The following is a 23405-nucleotide window of genomic DNA, read 5'->3' on the forward strand; positions in this document are numbered from 1 at the left end:
GGTGGCATTGTTGTTTTGTGCCAATAATTAATTTTCCAATAACAATTTGAGTCCTGCTCAAAGACCACTACTCAGAATATCACTGTGCCTTACAATTTGTTTTATTCAATTTTTAAAAAGACATTCTCAAGTAAAATTTTTTAAATTATGCATTGTAGGTTATGTAACACACTAGGAAGATAACGATGGAGTGATGGAGGTATTTCTAATGAACCCAACCAAAATTTGAACTGTATGTTCATTGCTAAATTTTTCTAGTAGTATCATAATATTCATCTTCTAAAACATCTGTGCTAGCTGGTTTTGTTTTTGATTTTGCAGTGAGAGTATCTTATTCATTTCCTAGAGATTTTCTTCTCAGTACAGAAAAATCATTATGTTGATTTTATACATTAAAATATTTTAAGTGGTTAGAATGTAACTTTGCCATGGTATTAAATTCAGCCAAGATTACAAATAAATGTCATAGTTTTCTTTCCCAGTTTTACAATTCTGCTGTCCTAAAGCAGTACCCTATTTTATTTTTTACAGAAAATACTACAGGCTACAACATTTTAAAAAATTAAATGTTTTCACTTCTGTTTCCCCTTACAGGAATTGTGTGCAATGCCTTCACCCTCACAATCTGTCTCAAGCTATACTTGATCGGTGTAAAACCTCATGTACTCTCAAGGAACAGCATTATGTGGACCAAACATCAGGTAAACAAAAGGTTAATAATCAAAGTACTGAAGAGTATCTGCAGAGAATCATATTCCCTAAAAAGGCTCATAATCAACCATCCTAAAGAAAGAACTAACTGCTTCAATGTTTTCAACCTCCAAGAAATAGTGCTCTATAAAACCAGCTGAGGATATTTGCCATGGTATGGCTGAATTGCTAGATCTCCCACCTAACAATTAAACTACCATCTCAACTACCCAGCTAAATTCGCATGCTGTGCACCTCCATGGAAGTATACCAAACAGATTTTCTAGAGAGACCTCAGTGAGCCAAGAATAGGAGTTTCCTAAGTAGAGTCCATTTCACCCTTAGAGACAAGGTCTATGGAGCCATCATTACCCTTCACAATCCAAACTTGTTTCCAGTTATAACCTTCCTCATGTCAAACGAACATTTACTTTCATGTTTCAGGTGACGCCAAAAAATTCTAAGTAGCAATGATTTAATTTTGCAAAGTACATAATTTCAAAAGGGCCATTCCTCCCTGATAATTTTCATTCTGATATAAATATAATTTAGGGGTGAATGAATATAAAGGTGGCACAATGGAAAGGGTATGGAAATTTTAGTCTGAAGACCTTAGCTTAAGGCATGTCTCCTGACACTACTAACTAAGAAATATCAGCCCTCTTACAAAATTTCACTGAGCCTCAGTTTCCTCATCTGTAAAATGGAGATAATAATACCAACCTCAAAGAGCTGTATGGATTAAATGAGCCAGTGAACATGAAAAAACTTTTTCAGTTAAAAGATGATATATGAATGGAAGAAACATGTGAAAGCTGCGTTCAAAGATCATTTTGGACAAAAGTTCATTAGAACTCAAAAGCCAGCACCCCCATTTTGTTCAGGTTTAAGGTGTTAAACTATATAAGAATTAGAAATGAAGCTTGAAATTATGCATTCATTAAAATGTTCCTACTGCTACTACTATTTCTTGTCTTTCCTCTAACCTGTAAGAATAATTCCAGGTCTTAGAGAGATTGCACAGGAGAATAAACTTTCTCCAGAGTTTTGTTTCCCTCTCCCCTCATATCCACACTAATCTTAGCCCATAATAAATTTGGCTTTGAAAAGAGCCCATGTGCTGCCAGCTGGGGCTGCAGCAATCACACCCCAAAGCCAAGTGCCTTTTCTAATAAATAAAGCTCTTATTGTCAACATGTAATTTATTATGTTAAGGAAACAAACCTATTCTGACCTAAGTGTGGTTACAAAAAGTATTCCCTTAAAGCTCCTTAGGAAAAGCCCTTGCTTGACCTAAACTAAGAAAAGAGGCATGGCCAGGGCTAAATTTTTGGCTCTCCAAATTTTGAAATTTAAAAATGCATGCAGATTTGAGCCCCAAAAATGTCCATTAGAAATATTTGTAAAATGTATTAGAAGCTAGGGGGCTACCCTCCCCTTCACAACTATTGTGCAAGGAGAGGGAAAGGGCATTTGTTAGCCATCTCTATTATCTATCCACTTGATCACACTTAAAGGGTGTTCTTTTGGTCTTTCTGGCTAAGCTCCTACTAGGCAAGAAGCCATTAAGTGAGATCAAGCCACATGCCACCTTAGCTGATTAAGTATTCTAAGTCAGCCAAGGGAAATGAAAGGCATGCATGTCACAAACCTGGGCACCACCAAGGGTACCACTTTTGAACAGAGCATGCTGGATTCTCTCTGCATGTGAGACCATAACAAAGGGAGACTTGCACTTGCATCTGGTGCTTCTATTCCAGTTAGTAGTCCTCCAGCCTCCTTTTAGCATTTCTTTCAAGGAACCTTATCACTATGACCAAGAGAAAACTGGGCTCTAAGTCTTCACACTTAGAGAAGAGCCCCTGCCCTTGTTACTGAATTCTTGGCGTATTCAAGAGCAATGCTTGGTCATCCCTGGGATTTCAGACACAAATCACTCATGAGTGACTGTTCTTCTAAGCCTTGGCAGGTCCCCTCCCAAAAGGCATTCTCAAGGAGACCTTCAGACAGTTAGGTGAAGTCCCCAAAGTCTGGAGGATGCACGGAAAACACATGCTTCTTTAGGCCAGGAGATAATTTTGTGAGTGTGGGGCAGCTGGTGAGTTCTGTGGAGTACTTGTGTATTATGCAACCATGTTCCTCTTAGATTAGGGTAATACCTCTGGCAGCCACAGAGCCTGCAGAATTTCCAACTAGAGTTTGCCAAAGGTCTAGGGCTAAAACAGAGACCTAGAATGCCCCTCCTCTTAATGTAGCATTTCCTTTTCCAGCTAGTAATTATCTGTCCTTGAAAAAACAAAAAGCAGGATTTTTAGAAGCAAAATAGGATAGATGTGGTTAACAGACAAGTAAAAAATAAATTAATAACAATTGAGGAAAGAGATTTGGGTATTGTCCCAAATTATACACTCCCATTTCCTAGAGAAGCTATGTGTAATAATAATGAAAACTTACACTGCAGTTTCAAAGGAAATATTTATTCATCTATTAGAGTAGTACTGATTTTAGCTTCTGCAGATGTTTACTTTATTTTCCATTACTGATGTGTAACAAATGAGGAGTAAGCATAACAAGAAAAACATACGTTAATGCACGGAGCTGTTAAATAATTTTTTAAATCCCATTTTCCACTTAGTGATGCACACCACGCCAAAATACTGTCCCTCTCTCTGTCATGGATAAAATTATATTTGGTTAAGGGATTTGGACATATTCCAGTTAGTACAAATAAAGAATCAAGCTGCAAAGAAATAATCTTATTGAATACCTTAATTGTGGCTATTCTCCAAAGGAGAGTTTTCTGTTGAAAAGATTTGAATAATAAATGTGTAATAATAATTAGTTTACTTCTTGAATCAACAATAATGGCAGTCCTCTATTTTGAAAATGTAGATTTGCAAATATCTCTAATCCTACTGAGATGATGAACATTATTTACTTCTAACATTATTGTTAGAACCCTTTGATTTACTCATTCCAGTTTTTTAAACCATTTATTCGTTTGCTTCTTTACAGAATGTTTCTCTAGCCCAAGCTACTTGAGGATATTTTTCATCATCTTCATAGTTACATTCTTGATTGGGTTGCTTAAAGTCCTTATTATTAGACAGGTGATACTACAATGGAATAGTAATAAAATTAAGTCCTCGGCAGATTACAGGGTGTCAGCCTCAAAAAAGGTCAGTGAATTCTAAAAAAGAAATACTTTCAGTATGTTTTTGTCTACTTTCAATATTTAGGCACTTAATTAATGATAATATTTCTTCTCCATCAAGGACAAGTTGATTCTGCAAGGCGTTTGCACAAGAGCAGTAACCTACCGACGTGAGAAACCTGAAGAAATAAAAATGGACATTAGCAAATTAAACACTCATGAAACTTTCAGGTGCAACTTCTAAAAAGATAAAAAAGTACTCTATGGGAAACTGGATTTTTAATGATCGCTCCTAAAAATTATTATTATAAAATAATAATTTTATAAGTCACAGGAGGAGATAAATTTTCTAGATCATGCCAGTTGCTGGTTGTCCACTCGAATGAAGACTGACAAGCATCCTCATCATCATGTGACTCACACTGCTGCTGAATTCTTCAGAGAAAAATGTGTCTTACTACTGTTTGATACTAGTATCATTGTAGCACTTTACTGTAATATATAACTTATTTAGATCAGCATAGAATGTAGATCATCTGAAGAGCACTGATTACACTTTACAGATACCCGCCATTTCTACACTTCCCAGAGAGACAATGCTGTGAGACAGTTTTGGCATTGTGTCACTACAAGGGTACAGTAATCCCTGCACCAAACATGCAGATGAAAAAATAATACGGCAGTTATACTAATGTTGCCAAACACTTTAACAATTGGCAGTGAATAGACAAGAACAGATAGATGAGTAGATGATTAGTGTTTCACTCATTCAAGAGATGAACAGATAAAACCTTAATCTTGAGGGATATTGCTTTTGAAACTAGTTTCATGCATGTGTGTTTGTTTTCTTCTTTTACAAGATGGATATTAATTCTAACATTCTTTCCTCTTCGCCTTTATATTTTGGTTTTCTTTCTTACAGGATAAGTTTATATAATGTCACAGATGACTGGATTAAATAAGTGCTAAGTTACTACTGCCATAAAACCTAATAATAATACAATGTCACTTTATTAGAATACTTTTAAAAGCCGAACATTTAATAAGGGACACTTCAAGTATCATCAAAATTTGAACAGCTTCGTTGTGTGCAGATGTGGAGTTTTATATCTTCTTACCTGGTAAACTGGATGGATTATTTCACCATTTCATTTGTCTAATCATCAGGTTGAAATTCATGAGATATTTAGAAACTCTGCAAAGTTTCTAAGCAAAGTGTCACACTTTTGAGTCTTCTCCAATATTTATTCCAAGTAGATAGTAGCATTTTTCAAATTAAAAGCTAAATTAAGCTATATTATTTTTGCCCTTCAATGCAGTCTAAGGACATTCTTTCTTTGAATCACCTCAACCCTACTCACCAGAATTCTAAAAGTACACAATTGGAGGAGGATAGACAATATCTTAGAAATAAGCTAATTCACTCTTGTACTTGGAGAACTGAGGCTCAGCAAGTTTAAATGATTTCTCAAAAACCCCTAAGTGACCAAGTGGCAACATTCAAAGAGAACTATTTTCTTATTGCCAGGCCAGTGTTCATTGAACAATGTCATACTACCTCTTGAAACTTTAAAATAATCAATTGGCAAGTATTTTTAGATGTGATTTACTGAAGTCTTAAGTATAAGAAAATTTCAAAACAAAGCAGAAAAAAGTAATTCAAACAGAATTGTCCATGGTTGGCTTCCAGTCTATCTGCTAATCAGCTTCTAAGAGACTGCAAAATAGCCTAACTAGGGGGAAGTCCATTCACACCATAGCCTGTGTGAACGGCGCCCCGTGGAGTTGTGCAGTGCTCCGTGCTCAGCCAGAGAGCTTGATACAGACAGAGGCCATGAACCTTTATCCTCCCCAACAGGAACTTCATCACAATTACCATATCCTTAAAGACTTATTCAGTCTGATTTTATTGGCTAGAAGTCCAACAGTCCTGTATGCAGTACAGAGCTTTGCCTATGACAACTAAGGAATTTATTTTAAATTCCTTTAAAATGTCTTCTTATAATCAGCTTCCCAGACTTTCTGTCTTCCAGCACTTGAGTTAAAGTGCCAGATATTTGCATTTCGATGAAGACTAAATCCCACTCCATATTCTACCCTAAAGAGGATTTAAAAACATAAAATAAGTTGTTCTGCAGCCAACAAACACAATAACTCCATCAGCTGTCCCCTGCAGCCAAGCAATTATGATGCTAGGTTGAACTCTATGTCTTTCCCCAAATGAGAAATCAGCAGCATTGACATAATTCAGTACTGTGACTCACTTATGTAAAATACCTTTGATCACCAATGATAATGCAAAACTTCTTTTTGAAGCATGCCTGTCACAGCATCCTTTTTAAAAAAGAAAATAAATGGATATTTGACAGCCCCAAAAAGGAAAAAGTGGAAAATATTCATTCACTGAAATGCTGAAAATTTTAAAACATTTTAAAATTTTAAAACATTATGATGTTCATAAGCTAATTTCTACGTGGGCTGAGTTATCCAAAATAGCATAATAAAATGAAATTCTTAAAATGGATATATATTTTGACACTCTCACTAGTTTGCACTAATTTATAGTGGAACAAGGCTCTTCTCACAGGAAGGGACAAACTTTCTGATAGGCAGTTCAATGCTAGATGATGACTGCAGTTATGCTTGTGATGTCTTGTGCTTTCCTTTTTTACTTAAAGGTCTAATTCTTAAAAGATTTTAGAGCTTATATTTACTTGAATAATTGACATTTTCCTTGTGAGAAAAGAATATTTGACTAGCTAGAATTAATTAAAAGTTAAGGGAAACAGGGTATTCTTAGATTAAATAATTTATGTAAATAAAGCCTATTTTCAACTAATATGAACACAGGAGCCTTTTGAGATTCACTGATATTAAACACGAGTTATGAAACTTTAAATGATTAACAAAGTTAAGAACTTCAACAACACTTTTGGTACGACAGCATTTCTGTGCCCTAAAGTATTTCATGATTTAGAAATGTGCCATATATGCACTACAATATAACTGTATGCATTTTACTTCTCTGGGGATATCTTTACACTGCAGTGTACATGCATTTATAAGCATCTGATATCTTTTTTTTTGAAATTTATTAATATTTATGAAGTCTCAGACATTCTCTGAAACACTCAGAAATTCACTAAAACTCTGATTATGTCCTAAATGTTTAATTTAGCTTTGGTTTATAAAGATAAAAAAAAAAATCTAAGGTTAAACAGATTTCTCTGGAGGCAAATTTTTCAAAATTCAAAATTAAAATTAGTGGATGCATCAGATGCAACACTTCACTAAAGAATAAATTTCAAAATTTTTTAATATACACTTAATATCTATTGAAGATATTCTTATGTATGACGATGGGCATCTATAAGATGTTGAAATATGATTATGATGGACTATGAAAATTTTCCTCCTTAGAATTATGTTCCTCCTGGTACCTGATATAGTAAGTTAAACTCAATGGCTTTTCCTTCCTTTCCTTACTCCTGTTCTTTTCTATTCATTTTTCCTAAGAGAGTGCCCCAAAACTTCAAGCTCAATAAGCCTAATTGTGAAAAATAACTGACTGTAATGGTATAATGAAGTTCTTCATTTCCATACATCTCTTAATGATTTTAAAAGTTATTTGAATCTGTGCACCTGAACAAAGACCCATTAAAAATGAAGAATTTTAAATTTTTACAACTGTTCGACTTCTTTCAATTTTAAAGGATTTGAGATCTATATATTTTAATAAAAGTATCAAGTGAAATACAACCACTTGGGAGTTCAATCATGTGCATATTATATTGTTTTATTTACTCTTAACATTTAATTTACAACTATCCTTATTTATATCGACCTTAAGAACTCCACTTCATGCAATGCAAACTGAGATATATTTTGAAAGAAATATAAAACTAGCATTCTTTCAGATCATTTCCCTTTTCTCTTATAATTCCTCAATGGTAAATTTATTATGGGTAACTAATTATACTTGTTTATATTTCATTAATTCTAGGACATCCACTTTTTAATTTAACATCTCTAAAATGTATCTTACAGTTGTTGACCTCTTAATGCAGTGTTTGAAGTTTTGCTTAAATAAACATTATATTAATTTATCTTTAACCAAATGTTCATGGGTATAGGGACATTCATTTTTGTATAAATAACACATTTATGATAACATGTGAAGTCAGTTTTCAGTACATCTGGATCACATACAACTCAACATGGAGCCTAACCATCTGATTATGAGTTCAAATCCTGTAGACCTTTAGGTTATAAAAGCTCTTTCAGCCTCCTACTTATGCTTTACGCTAGTGGCTACAATTTCAGCGAACCCTAACCTAACTGACAAGAATGAGTGAGTTTCTCCCAAGTTTGTTAACAAATTTTTTTTCTTTCTATTACTTCCTAAAGAATACTTGCATATGATCATCTCACTTTTAGACAGAATTAACTGGAAAAATATTACATAAAACCATCATATTTAGATTTAGATTTTGCATATTTAGGTTTTGCAGCATCTTGTATGTTGTATGTCAATGACAGGAGAAAAATATATAACCAATCAGTGTTGTAGGAAAACTTTCCCTTCAAGTTCTCTTACATTTTTATTCTTTATCATTTCTGTTCTTTTGTTTGACATTTTTCTTTGGCTCTGATAAATTCACCTTAAGCCCATGTAACAACTGTCATAAAACTGCATATTTAAATTATTTGACTTATATGAAACAATTGTTCAGCTATCTGGGCAGCTGTTAATGAAATATCTGAGAGTAATAACACTACTCTTTTATCTACCTGGATTACTTTCCCACAAAAATTTACCTTTGTAAGGTAACTCTATTAATCAGGTTTCTAACCTCCACAACCTATTTCAGTTAAAATCATCTAATCCAACAATAAAAAAACCCAAAACACTGCAGTCATCAAGGATGGAAATTGTATGACTTGTGTAAAAAATCTTTACTAACTTTACACTGTACAACAGATAAATGTGATTTCGATAACAATTCCACACAATAAGTATGGCACATAGATTTTATTAATATTGAATATAAAATATTTTAATTCTAAATTAAAATAAAATATAAATTTGCACATATTAATATAGAAATTCATTTGGTGTATATTTAACATAACTTTAAAACCATTTTACATTTACCAGCTACTTCATTAAAGTTTTTTAAATGTCTGCAAAAAAAGTAGAAATGTTTTTAAATTTCAGTAATATAGCCTATGTGTTTCATTTAAGTCCTGCCTTTGTAAAAAAATTTTTTTAATATAGAGTGTATTTTTAAATTAAAATATTTGAATATAAAATAGTTCTAAGAAAGAAACTATTTCTCATTAAGCAAGTTTCTTATTATTTCTGGCTTTGAATTATACATAAATTTAAATTGCCTTAAATGACACAGAAGATTGGGGAATACGATAATTTCACATTGTATACTATGAGCCTGTTCATATAATTCTGATTGACTACTAACTTTGGTTTATGTATTTATTAAACAGCTGACACTGTAGTTTGTTGAGATGTTTATTTTTATAACAGAGCTTATAACAGTTATGACAAGGCATTTAATTAATGCATCATTCTGTTTAAAAGTAGGTGTTAACCAATATGAAATTCTATGTTTTAAAATAAAAATGTAAAGATCTAAGTATGCACAGAATGCTTCTTTATTTCTTATTGTGTGCTACATGACTCTCAGCACTGCCAGACAATAGTACATTGTCACACAAGGAAATGTAATAACATTCATACATGGTCATTGGTAGAGGACATTACATAATTCCAAAAAGCTACTACTTCTGGAAAACTGTAGAGCCAATGATAAAGATGTGAGGCCATCCTAATTGCTCTATTTCCCTTCAATAGCCACCCAATGGTGAAAGCAGAAGGAATATCCTAATTACAAAAACTGAAAAATTAGCTAAAAGACAAATTGGGCTTTTTCTAGCAGACAAAGGCTTCTACCATCACCCTGATACAAACATATCATGTTCATAATCTTAACTGCACATTCTCCAGAGCCATATTTAAACAAGTGAAATTTATGGAGTACCCTTGTGTTGTGATTTTCCTTTATTTAATCTAGTGGAAAAACTAAAGCAGATGAGGGAGCACACTGAAAGTTAAATAAGATATGCAGACAGATTTCCTGTCCTTAAGGAGTTTTAATAGTTTGAAGGAAAGGATATGTGTAGCATACTATAGATAAAAGGGTTTCACTGGAGAGATCAGATGGAAGCTATCAGGAGGTTTAACAAGGCCTTTGTTTTTGAGGATTCGTCCCAGTTGGGTTTGGGCTACAGTCTTTCAGGCTCAGAATACTGATTTTGTTATGAGTGTTGTTTGGCCCCATTTTTCCCTTCCCTCTTTAGCAATAGGACCCACACCCTGAGTTTGAATAGAGCACACAGCTGAGACGTAACTACCCAGACTCCTTTGCAGCTAAATGTGGTTACAGGACTAAATGTTGGCCAGTGGGGCAGATGCGAGAGGAACCCAGGATCTCACTTCCCCTTTCCATGTTTTTGCTATCTCGACAATTAGTGGTGTCTTGGCAAAGGAAACCCTGTGCTGAAATATTCAGAGCTTCCCCTTCAGCCAAGAACTGCTCTCCTCAACTGAACCCTGGTAGGGAAACAATCTGTTTAGCTAAACCATTGCATTTGATGGTACAGCAGATATTTTGTACTCTAATGATGTGTTATTTATATAATTGTCTTACTCCTCAGCGATAATAAATACCATTTCTGTCAATTTTTCAAATAAGGAAAACAAGGCACATAGAGGTTAAGCACCATGTATAAATGAACGCAGCCAGTAGGTGGCCAAGGCCGGATTCATAGGAAGATCTGTTTTTCATTCCATAAATGACTGATCATATGTTTTATGAGGATAGATTTTTACTAAGTTAATTAGTTTTACTAGTCTAACTATGTCCTTATGAACCAAAAAAACGTGCAATAAAGTTGAGGAGCTAATATATGTGCAGAAACACTACACAGGAAGAAGTGAATGGAACTTAAAAATGAAAAACAAAATGTTAAGTGCACTCAGATGCTGTAACTAGACTGGAGCAGTCCATGGAGGATAGCATTTGGCCTAGGCCTTGCAGGAAAGGTAAGTGTAGCCATGCAGAAAAGCAAGGTCATGGAGAGGTAAGGGAATAGTAAAGTAGAAAAGGGTGGGGATTCCATCCAAGAACATTGAAATCTTGTTGAGATGCAGCACTGGATACTGAAAAACAGTAACCTACAGGTTCTAGTCTATGGAGCCTGCTTTCCTGACTAAGAAGTTTGAACTTTGGTTACTAGGAAAAAGCAAGCCCTGAAGTTTTTGCACAGAAAAGTGGTATTACTGGAACTATACATGGTTTGGAATATACTAACATTAAACTAAATATAACTTTTAATTAAACATTAATTTTATCCCCTCTAACACTAAATATAAATACCACTTAATAATGTTAAATATTTAATTCTATTAAATGCCATTTAATAATAAATTTAAATACTATTTAGTACTAATGTAAAAGAAACTGAAGTATACAAAAGCAGAAAAATTTGAAAATCCAACTTCCTAACGGCAATCACTTTCATATGTAGGCATATTTTCACTTTATTTTTCTATGCACTTTATAGGTTATTATGCAGATAACACATATTTGTGGTAAAACATCTAAAAATACCTTGACATTAAAATTAAAATAAATATTACTCCAATCCAACCACTCAGAGTTGACCATTGCCATATATTATGTGTGCGTGTGTTTGTAACTAAGAAAGAAATATGCTATTAATAGTATGGTATAAAGATATTTTTTCTTCAAAAACATTTCAAACATTTTTCCATGTCAAGATTTAAACTATAGTTTTACTAGGTGGATATAATCCCATCCAGGAATGTGCCACAATCTTAGCTCTATGTTCAATGAGAAAAAGAATGAGCAAGAAATGATACCAAATATAAAACAATGGTCAACAACTTTAGTATTCAATAGGAGGAGATTGGTTAAGTAAACTGTTTTTGAATGGGAGAGATTTGCACATTTATAATGGCAGAGGAGAGGGAACCAGTGCAGAGAGAAATGTTTATATTAGGATGGTTTGTGTTGGTCTAAGGTACAATAGGGGAGCATTTCAAATTATGACAAAGTGGAATCAGTGAAATGAGCTTAGAGAATTTTCGTGAGGAAATAAAGATTTAGACAAAAGTACAAAGGGAGGGAATAAGAGCTACTGCTACAAGGAAAATTAGAGAGAACTTGGAGATTGGCTAGATACAGGTGATAAGGAAAGAATTTAGTTGAACAGAATTCTAATGCCAACTCTGAAAGTCACTACAGACTTCTACCCAAATTGGATAAAACTCCCAATCTGGTCTCACAAACCACATTGTTCTTGCCAGTCCATGACTTTTAGACTAAATTCTAACTTCATCAAAATATATGGCCAGACAAAACTAAAGCTGCAAACTTTTAAACCATGTCAATGGTCATGCTTTCAGTACTATCAAAATAAGCCTAAGTGCAAGATAAGCAGTATCTCCTTTTAACCTAGTTATTTATATATGAATATTTTGATCATAATCAGAAGTAGTGGTGGGCTGCACAAGAAAAACAAATGGCACCTTGGCTTCCAACTTGGCAATCCTATTTAGCACTTATTTGGACTGGTGCATTATTTCGTACTTAGGGCCCAGTGCTGTTTAGACTTCTCCCAATGAATTGCTTAAAGGTCATAAAAAACTATCTGTCTATAGTGGTGAGAGGAAAACTCTTTCTTTATTGGGCTTTGTCATACTTTGTGCTGTTTTTCCATTGTTATGAGTACAAAATACATTCTAACCATCATTAAGGTCATGAGAGATAATTATCCATTTAAGAAAATCTTAATTTGCCATTAACATTTTTTAAAATATTTTCCCTTATTAAATTAAGGATAATCTATAGGTCCGTGGTTTTCAAAGGGTAGTTCCCAGACCAGCAGCATCAGTGTCACATGAAAACTTGTTAGAAATGCAGATTTTTAGTCTCCACCCCAAATCTTCTGAATCTGAAACTCTGGGAATGGGGCCCAGAGATCTGTGTTTTAACAAGCTCTCTAAGTAATTCTGATGCCTGCCAAAGTTTAATAACCATTTCCATAAAGAGTAAAAGTTAGCATCAGGAAACCAAAAGCTATAGAATATGCTTACTGGTGCACATAGACGAGTACCTGATACTCAATACTCAGTGCAAGTACTTATTTATTAAGTGTTGAATGAGTCAGTGATGTTCTATTTTCTCTGAGCCCCTCAGACATGTCCCTTTGAAAAGACTGTGCTCAAAATTTGTCTGTCATTTATTATAGCTAAAATCAAAGTAATAAAATGATTGTCTGGTATGTTGTTTAAGAAATTAAAATTGACTTCAATTACTTTTTAAAACAAGCCTAACATATCCAGTGTATGTAGAGGCCCACATTAAATATTTTTATTAGCTACAGGCAGTTATCTTTTTCTCTGTCACTTAAACACTGTTCTTCCCAAAAGCTAAATGCATACAGATTTATGTGTGGGTGTATGAGATAGTGGAGGATCTCTACCACTGCCCTAATTAATAGGGAAATTCCTAACATGGTCTGTGGAGTTCCATCTTGGTTAGAGGGCTGAATCTTCTCTTCATATTCTCATGTCCACCAAAGTATACAACTTCTCTCCCTCCTCTCTGTTCAGAGACACTTGCAAGTGTCAAGGTCTATTGGCTGTCTATAGGGAATACAAGTGGGACAGCGATACCAAGGACAGCTGGGTACAGCATCCCTTCCATTCCACCCACTGGTCACTGGAGTAGAAAACCCTTCTGCTCCCTCTTACTTTGAGGAATCACATTTGTTAACTCTTCTCTAAGAAAAATATCTAAGTCACCCCTTTCTCCCTTACCCCAGATCCAGTTTTATCTCATCCTGAAAAAAAAAAAGTAGCTCTATAGGCATGCATTCAAATTTGTCTCTGGTCCTCTAAATTTTGAACTTATTTTGGTAGTATTTCTGCTTTAGTGTGGACTTGGACAAGGGAAAATAACCTGTACAGTATCAGTGAAAAGAAAAAAGGAAAGGAAACATATGCATATGTGTATATAGGGGCAGACAGACCCAAAGAATAAGAAATGGTACTGAGAACTTATTCTGGGGCTCTGGATCCCTCAGACCAAGGAGGATGTAAAGAGAGGGCAGAGACAGGAAGGAATGGATACTGTTAAAAAAATAATTTTTGAGAGACCCTTTGCCTTGGGTCTCCACTTCAGCTTTCTTTGGGGATAGGAGGAGATATTCCCTCTAACTTCCAGCCTAGTGTGGCTTCAAGGGAACTCTTAGGACCTTTGAAATATATTCCCTACACCTGGGAGACAGAATTCTGATGCCTAGCTCTTGCCAGAAAAAGACGCTTCATCATAGATTAGTGCTCATAACACATAAGGCTGCGGCCTGGGTCCTATCTCCCCCAATGAAAACTAGAGGGGAAGAATGGCAAGTATTAGGTATGTCTGTCCTAATTCTAACCAAGTGTCATTCTTACTCTACAAGTATATAATCATTACATAAATATATATATATATATATATATATAATTCTCTATTTAATGGCACTTATATATACAATTATATATAATTTGAAACAATAAATGTCATTTTCTTTCATTTCAAATACCAAAACAATACTATCAGGCTCTTCTCAAGAATGATTTTAGGTGTAATTTAAACGCCCTCACCCCGACCAGAGAATTTGAGAACAATGAAAAACATGTATTGAAAACATTTGGAATAATACTGTTTATTATGTTTTTAAAATTACTTAGAGTTTATTTTTAGTGCATTTAATATGCATGAGGTTACTTTGTATAAAAAATATTCACCTTAATCTACACATTGATTTTGCAAATATTGGTTACTTTTCACTTGGCAATCTCCTTGCTTCCTTTGGTTTGACTAACGTTTTTATTTTTTTAAAAATAGAAATACAGACTATTATTCAACATTTAAAATGACTACAGTACTCTCTTTTGCCCTTGGATAAATTGTGAAAAGGCCAATTATTAAGCTTCAAGATTTCATTACTTTGTCCTCTGATGACATTGAGTCTATTTGGGTAGAAAAAATATGTACAACTCTTCAAGTCAAAATTGTATGACTAGAATGGTAACTATATACGTCAGCTTTTAAATTTCCTTTATTAATAAAAGAAATATATTCAATTTAAGTTTCTTCCTAGCTCCTCAAGTCATTTAGTAAAATAAGCATACATCTTAACTCTCTATTCTGGTAATGAGTAGATAATGGCCTAATTAGTAAGTAATCATTTGAAAACAAGAGCAGATAGAAGAAGAAACCCACACACTTCCAAAGATATGGGGAGAAAGTAAATGCATTCTTTAAAATGATGGTGAGTGAAGGCATCAGTGAGTCTTTATGATGGGTGTAGGTGGTTCAAGAATAAAAAAAGAGAGACAAATGGTGAAGAAAAAGTCACAGCAGGGAAAATCTCCATCACTTATCTACCAGCCCTTACACACGCACACACACACACACACACAAACACACACAAACACATACTCATTCTCATACACACATACACACACTTACATATACTACTCTGTATGAGATATGACATGTCATGACATAGCTGCCCAGCATCCCTTTTGGATTTTCTTGTTTTATGTTTAATTTACATGCAATAAAATGCACAAATCTTAAGTTTATAACTTGATGAGTTTTGATAAATGTATACACCTGTATAACCACCATAGAACATTCTTGTCACTTCAAAAGGTTCTTTATGCCCCTTTCCGGTCAATCAATCCCCTTCTTACGATAATTAATTTTATGTCAACTGGATTGGGACACAGTGCCTAGATATTTAGTCAAGTAGTATTCTGGATATTATTGTAAGAGTGTTTTAGGGTGAGATTTACATTTAAATCAGTGGACTTCGAGTTCTCCATAATGTAGGTGGGCCTCATCCAATCAATTGAAATTGAAGTTGAATCAGTTCTGTCACTGAATCGACTGATTTCTCTTACCATAACCAAACAGCTTTCTTACTTGTAATTTCCCTCAGAATTAACAGACCTTCCCCTGACATTTATCCAAACCCAATCTTCTCATAGCAACTAAGTATGGAAGCTAGCATAATACTTAAATAAATTACCTTTGTTTTTTTAAAAAGTCAGGTTTATTGTAGTATAATTTATCCTATAGAAAAATTTATTCTTTTCAGGTGGATCTCAACAAATGCATGTATATCACTGTACAACCACTATCATAATCAAGATACAGAATCATTCCCAAAAGTTTCCAATGCCCCTTTTATAGTCAGTCAATTCTTTCTTATTATCCCCAGCCCCTGGCAACCACTAATCTGATTTCCATCCCTATAGTCCCCTTTTATCAGAATGTCATACAAATGGAATTATACCGTATACAGCCTTTTGTGTATGGCTCCTTTCACATAGCATAGTGATTTTCAGATTCAACCGTAATGGCACGTGTAAGTAATACATATTGCTGAACTGTAAGATTCTACTGTATGAATGTACCACAATTTGATGATCCAATCACTGGTTAATGGGAATTTGGACTATTTCCAGTTTTTAATGATTTTTGAGTGAAACTGCTATAAGTATTCTCATAAAGCCCTTAATGCAGACATATGTTTTGTTTCTCTTGTTTAAAGACCTAGGAGTAGAACTGTTAGGTCAAATGGTTAGTGTATGGTTAACATTATCAGAAACTACCAATCTGTTTTGCAAAGTGGCTGTACCATTCTGCAATCCCAGCTGCAACAGATGAGTATTGCAGTTGCTCTGCATCCATGTTAGGACTCTGTAGTGTCAGGGTTTTGGGTTTTTTTTGCGGTACGCGGGCCTCTCACTGTTGTGGCCTCTCCCGTTGTGGAGCACAGGCTCCGGACGCGCAGGCTCAGCGGCCATGGCTCACGGGCCTAGTCGCTCCGCGGCATGTGGGATCTTCCCGGACCGGGGCACGAACCCGCGTCCCTTGCATCGGCAGGCGGACTCTCAACCACTGCGCCAGCAGGGAAGCCCTGTAGTGTCAGGTTTTTAAAAACCATTCTAGCAGCTGTGTACTGCTCTATCTTGGTTTTAATTTGCACTTGCCTAATGACTAAAGATCTGTAACTTCTTTTCAGGTGCTTCTTTACTATCTGTAGTGGCCAACATCCAAGTCTCCCCCACCTTTCGCGCCCCCCCCACAAATGATCCCTAGATACTGGTATTCACACCTCTATGTACTTCTCCTTAAATTTAATAGGGCTTTGTAACAAATAACAAATAGGATACCATGAAAATGATACAGTGTAACTTCTGAGGCTAAGTCATAAAAGCCACTGTTGCTTCCTCCTTGATGGCTCTTGACTCATTCACTTCGACGTAAACCAGCTGCCATATAATGACGACATTCAGAAAACCCTATGGAGGGGACTTCCCTGGCAGTCCAGTGGTTAAGACTCTGCACTTCCACTACAGGGGCCATGGGTTTGATCCCTATTCCGGGAACTAAGATCCCACATGCTGCCTGGTAAGCACAGTGGCCAAAAACAAAAAGCCTAAAGAGAAAACCCTATGGAGAGATCCACATGATAAGGAACTCAGGCCTCCTGACATTAACCAGCACCAACTTGCCAGCCATGTGAGCCATTGTGAAGGCAGATCCTCAAGCCCCAGTTAAGGCTTCAGGTGACTGCAGCCCCCACCAACATCTTGACTATAAAACAGAACAACACCAGTTAAAATGCTCCTCATTTCATGGTCTTCCCTGGTGGCGCAGTGGTTGAGAATCTGCCTGCTAATGCAGGGGACACGGGTTCGAGCCCTGGTCTGGGAGGATCCCACATGCCGCGGAGCAACTAGGCCCGTGAGCCACAACTACTGAGCCTGCGCGTCTGGAGCCTGTGCTCCGCAACAAGAGAGGCCGCGATAGTGAAAGGCCCGCACACCGCGATGAAGAGTGGCCCCCGCTTGCCACAACTAGAGAAAGCCCTTGCACAGAAACGAAGACCCAACACTGCAAAAATTAATTAATTAATTAATAAACTCCTACCCCCAACATCTTCAAAAAAAAAAAGGAAAACCACAGCTTTAAAAAAAAAAAATGCTCCTGATTTCTTGAACTACAAAAACTCAGATATCATTATTTTAAGCAACTAGGTTACTTAGTAAATTGTTATGTGATAATAGATAATTAACACACCATTCATACCTTTTCTTTGGTAAAATGTATGTTCAAGCCTTCATTCTATTTTTTTTTTTAATGGGTTGTCTTCTTGTTCTCGAGTTAAAAGATTTCTTTATATACTTTGGGTATAAATCCTTTATAAGATAGGTGTTCTTCAAATGTTTTCTCCCAGATTTTTGGCTTGTTTTCTTTCATTTTCTTAATAGACTCTTTCAAGGAAAGAAATTTCATATTTTGATGCAGTCCAATTTGTCTACTTTTTCTTTCATGGTTCATACTTTTGGTGTCATATCTAAGAAATCTTAGCCTAATGAAAGGTCAAAATATTTTTTTCCATATTTCCTTCAGGAAGTTTTATAAATTTAGGCTTTACTTTTAGATATGCAATCCATTTTTAAGTTTTTTAAAAATACAGTGGAGTTCATTTTTTCAAAGTCTAATTATTCCAGCAACGTTTCTTAGAAAGACTATTCTTTATCCATTAAATAAACTTGGTACGTTTGTAAAAAAAAAAAAAAAAATCAATTGACTACAGTTGGCTCTCAAACAATGCAGGGATTAGGGGAACTAATCCTTTGCACAGTCCAAAATTTGGGCATAATTTATACTCAGCCCTCTGTGTGCATGGTTCCTCCTTGTCTGTGATTCAGTATCTGCAGATTCAACGAACTATGGATCATGTAGTACTGTACTATTTACTACTGAAAAAATCCATCTATAAGTGAACCTGAGCAATTCAAACCCAAATGTTGTTCAAGGGTCAACCATGTATGTATGTGGTTCTATTTCTAGACTCTATTCTATTCCATTGGTCTATTTGTATATCCTTTACCAGTATTTCATTGGCTTTATTACTCTAGCTTTAGAGTATAAATCTTGAAATCAGTATGGATTCTCCAACTTTGTTTTTTCTTTGTCAAAAGTTCTTTGGCTATTCTTGGTACTCTGCTTTCCACACACATTTTAAATTATACATTTTTCAGTTTCTGTAAAAAGGGCTGATGAGGTTTTAATCAGGACTCTATTAACTACATAGATCAATGTAGTGAGAATTGAAATCTCTTTTTTTTTCCTAGTTATGAAGATAAGCCTTCCTTTTCTTTTGAATTTTATTTATTTTTTGATAAAGCAGGTTCTTATTAGTTATCCATTTTATACATATTAGTGTATATATGTCAGTCCCAATCTCCCAATTAATCCCACCACCAACTCCCTGCCACTTTCCCCCCCTTAGTGTCCATACATTTGTGTTCTACATCTGTGTCTCTATTTCTGCCCTGCAAACCACTTTATCTGTACCATTTTTCTAGGTTCCACATATATGTGTTAACATACGATATTTCTTTTTCTCCTTCTGACTTACTTTACTCTGTATGACAGTCTCTAGATCCATCCACCTCTCTACATGACCCAATTTCATTCCTTTTTATGGCTGAGTAATATTCCATTGTGTATATGTACCACATCTTCTTTATCCATTCATCTGTCAATGGACATTTAGGTTGCTTCCATGACCTGGCTATTGTAAATAGTGCTGCAATGAACACTGGGGTGCATGTGTCTTTTTGAATTATGGTTTTCTCAGGGTATATGCCCAGTAGCGGGATTGCTGGGTCGTATGGTAATTCTGTTTTTAGTTTTTTAAGGAACCTCCATACTGTTCTCCATAGTGGCTGTATCAATTTACATTCCCACTAACAGTGCAAGAGGGTTCCGTTTTCTCCACACCCTCTCCAGCATTTGTTGTTTGTAGATTCTCTGATGATGCCCATTCTAACTGGTGTGAGGTGATACCTCACTGTAGTTTTGATTTGCATTTCTCTAATAATTAGTGATGTTGAGCAGTTTTTCATGTGCTTCTTGGCCATCTGGATGTTTTCTTTGGAGAAATGTCTACTTAGGTCTTCTGCCCATTTTTTGATTGGGCTGTTGGTTTTTTTAATATTGAGCTGCAGGAGCTATTTATATATTTTGGAGATTAATACTTTGTCCATTGATTCGTTTGTAAATATTTTTTCCCATTCTGAGGGTTGGTTTTTCATCTTCTTTGTAGTTCCCATTGCTTTGCAAAAGCTTGTAAGTTTCATTAGGTCCCATTTGTTTATTTTTGTTTTTATTTCCATTACTCTAGGAGGTGGATCAAAAAAGATCTTGCTATGATTTATGTGAAACAGTGTTCTTCCTATGTTTTCCTCTAAGAGTTTTATAGTGTCCAGTCTTACATTTAGGTCTCTAATCCTTTTTGAGTTTATTTTTGTGTATGGTGTTAGGGAGTGTTCTAATTTCATTCTTTTACATGTAGCTGTCCAGTTTTTCCAGAACGACTTATTGAAGAGGCTGTCTTTTCTCCATTGTATATTCTTGCCTCCTTTACCAAAGATAAGGTGACCATAAGTGCGTGGATTTATCTCTGGGCTTTCTATCCTGTTCCATTGATCTATATGTCTGTTTTTGTGCCAGTACCATACTGTCTTGATTACTGTAGCTTTGTAGTATAGTCTGAAGTCAGGGAGTCGGATTCCGCCAGCTCTGTTTATTTCCATCAAGATTACTTTGGCTATTTGGGGTCTTTTCTGTCTCCATATAAATTTTAAGATTTTTTTGTTCTAGCTCTGTGAAAAATGCCATTGATAATTTGACAGTGATTGCATTGAATCTGTAGATTGCTTTGGGTAGTATAGTCATTTTCACAATATTGATTCTTCCAATCCAATAACATGGTATATCTCTCCATTTGTTTGTATCATTTTAATTTCTTTCATCAGTGTCTTATAGTTTTCTGCATAGAGGTCTTTTGTTTGCCTACGTAGGTTTATTCCTAGGTATTTTATTCTTTTTGTTGCAATGGTAAATGGGAGTGTTTCCTTAATTTCTCTTTCAGATTTTTCATCATTAGTGTTTAGGAATGCAAGTGATTTCTGTGCATTAATTTTGTATCCTGCAACTTTACTAAATTCATTGGTTGGCTCTAGTAGTTTTCTGGTGGCATCTTTACGATTCCCTATGTATAGTATCATGTCATCTGAAAACAGTGACAGTTTTACTTCTTCTTCTCCAATTTGTATTCCTTTTATTTCTTTTGCTTCTCTGATTGTTGTGGCTAGAACTTCCAAAACTATGTTGAATAATACTGGTGAGAGTGGACATCCTTGTCTTGTTCCTGATCTTAGAGGAAATGCTTTCAGTTTTTCACCATTGTGAATGATGTTTGCTGTGGGTTTGTCGTCTATGGCCTTTATTATATTGAGGTAGGTTCCCTCTATGCCCACCTTCTGGAGAGTTTTTATCGTAAATGGGTGTTGAATTTTGTCTAAAGCTTTTCCTGCATATATTGAGATGATCATGTGGTTTTTCTTAGTCAATTTGTTAATATGGTGTATCACACTGATTGATTTGCGAATATTGAAGAATCCTTGCATCCCTGGGATAAATCCCGCTTGATCATGGTGTATGATCCTTTTAATGTGTTGCCGGATTCTGCTTGCTAGTATTTTGTTGAGGATTTTTGCATGTATATTCATCAGTGATATTGTCTGAAATTTTCTTTTTTTGTAGTATCTTTCTCTGGTTTTGGTATCAGGGGGATGGTGGCCTCATAGAATGAGTTTGGGAGTATTCCTTCCTCTGTAATTTTTTGGAAGAGTTTGAGAAGCATAGGTGTTATCTCTTCTCTAAATGTTTGATAGAATTCACCTGTGAAGCCATCTGGTCCTGGACTTTTGTTTGTTGGAAGATTTTTAATCACAATTTCAATTTCATTACTTGTGATTGGTCTGTTCATATTTTCTATTTCTTTCTGGTTCAGTCTTGGAAGGTTATACCTTTCTAAGAATTTCTCCATTTCTTCCAGGTTGTCCATTTTATTGGTATAGAGCTGCTCGTAGTAGTATCTTAGGATGCTTTGTATTTCTGCGATGTCTGTTGTAACTTCTCCTTTTGCATTTCTAATTTTATTGATTTGAGTCCTCTCCCTCTTTTTCTTGATGGGTCTGGCTAAAGGTTTATCAATTTTGTTTATCTTTTCAAAGAACCAGCTTTTATTTATATTGATCTTTGCTATTGTTTTCTTTGTTTCTATTTATTTCTGCTCTGATCTTTATGATTTCTTTCCTTCTACTAACTTTGGGTTTTGTTTGTTGTTCTTTCTCTAGTTCCTTTAGGTATAGGTTAGATTGTTTATTTGAGATGTTTCTTGTTTCTTGAAGTAGGCTTGTATTGCTATAAACTTCCCTCTAAGAACTGCTTTTGCTGCATCCTATAGGTTTTGGATTGTCGTGTTTTCATTGTCATTTGTCTCTAGGTATTTTTTGATTTCCTCTTTGATTTCTTCAGTGATCTCTTGGTTATTTAGTAATGTATTGTTTAGCCTCCATGTGTTTGTGTTTTTTTCCGTATAACTGATTCCTAATCTCATAGCATTGTGGTCAGAAAAAATGCTTGATACAATTTCAATTTTCTTAAATTTACTGAGGCTTGATTTGTGACCCAAAATTGATCTATCCTGGAGAATGTTCCATGTACACTTGAGAAGAAAGTGTAGTCTGCTGTTTTGGGGTGGAATTTCCTATAAATGTCAATTAAATCTATCTGGTCTATTGTGTCATTTAAAGCTTGTGTTTTCTTATTAATTTTCTGTTTGGATGATCTGTCCATTGGTGTGAGTGAGGTGTTAAAGTCCCCCACTATTATTGTGTTACTGTCGATTTCCTCTTTTATAGCTGTTAGCAGTTGCCTTATGTATTGAGGTGCTCCTATGTTGGGTGCATATATATTCCTAATTGTTATATCTTCTTCTTGGATTGATCCCTTGATCATTATGTAGTGTCCTTCCTTGTCTCTTGTAACATTCTTTATTTTAAAGTCTATTTTATCTGATATGAGAATTGCTACTTCAGCTTTCTTTTGATTTCCATTTGCATGGAATATCTTTTTCCATCCCCTCACTATCAGTCTGTATGTGTCCCTAGGTCTGAAGGGGGTCTCTTGTAGACAGCATATATATGGGTCTTGTTTTTGTATCCATTCAGCAAGCCTGTGTCTTTTGGATGGAGCATTTAATCCATTCACGTTTAAGGTAATTATGGATATGTATGTTCCTATGACCATTTTGTTAATATTTTTGGGTTTGTTTTTGTAGGTCCTTTTCTTGTCTTGTGTTTCCCACTTAGAGAAGTTCCTTTAGCATTTGTTGTAGAGCTGGTTTGGTGGTGCTGAATTCTCTTAGCTTTTGCTTGTCTGTAAAGCTTTTGATTTCTCTGTTGAATCTGAATGCGATCCTTGCCAGGTAGAGTAATCTTGGTTGTAGGTTCTTCCCTTTCATCACTTTA

At 35.1% G+C, this 23405-nt stretch overlaps 1 protein-coding gene across 1 annotated transcript in view; it reads left to right on the plus strand.

Annotated features, from left to right (window-relative positions):
* The window catches only part of ITGB8 (integrin subunit beta 8), a 97713-nt gene extending 87815 nt beyond the window's left edge, over positions 1–9898 (plus strand). The window contains exons 12-14 of the mRNA XM_022587879.3: positions 595–701; positions 3706–3869; positions 3966–9898. Coding sequence (XP_022443587.2) covers positions 595–701; positions 3706–3869; positions 3966–4088 — 394 coding nt within the window. The 3' untranslated portion in view covers positions 4089–9898. The remainder of the gene's footprint in view (positions 1–594; positions 702–3705; positions 3870–3965) is intronic.
* The last annotated feature ends 13507 nt before the right edge of the window (positions 9899–23405 follow it).

This window comes from Delphinapterus leucas, chromosome 9, assembly GCF_059928025.1.
Source record: "Delphinapterus leucas isolate spDelLeu-1000000601 "Yukka" chromosome 9, BTC_Dleu_Yukka2, whole genome shotgun sequence".
Taxonomy (NCBI): domain Eukaryota; kingdom Metazoa; phylum Chordata; class Mammalia; order Artiodactyla; family Monodontidae; genus Delphinapterus; species Delphinapterus leucas.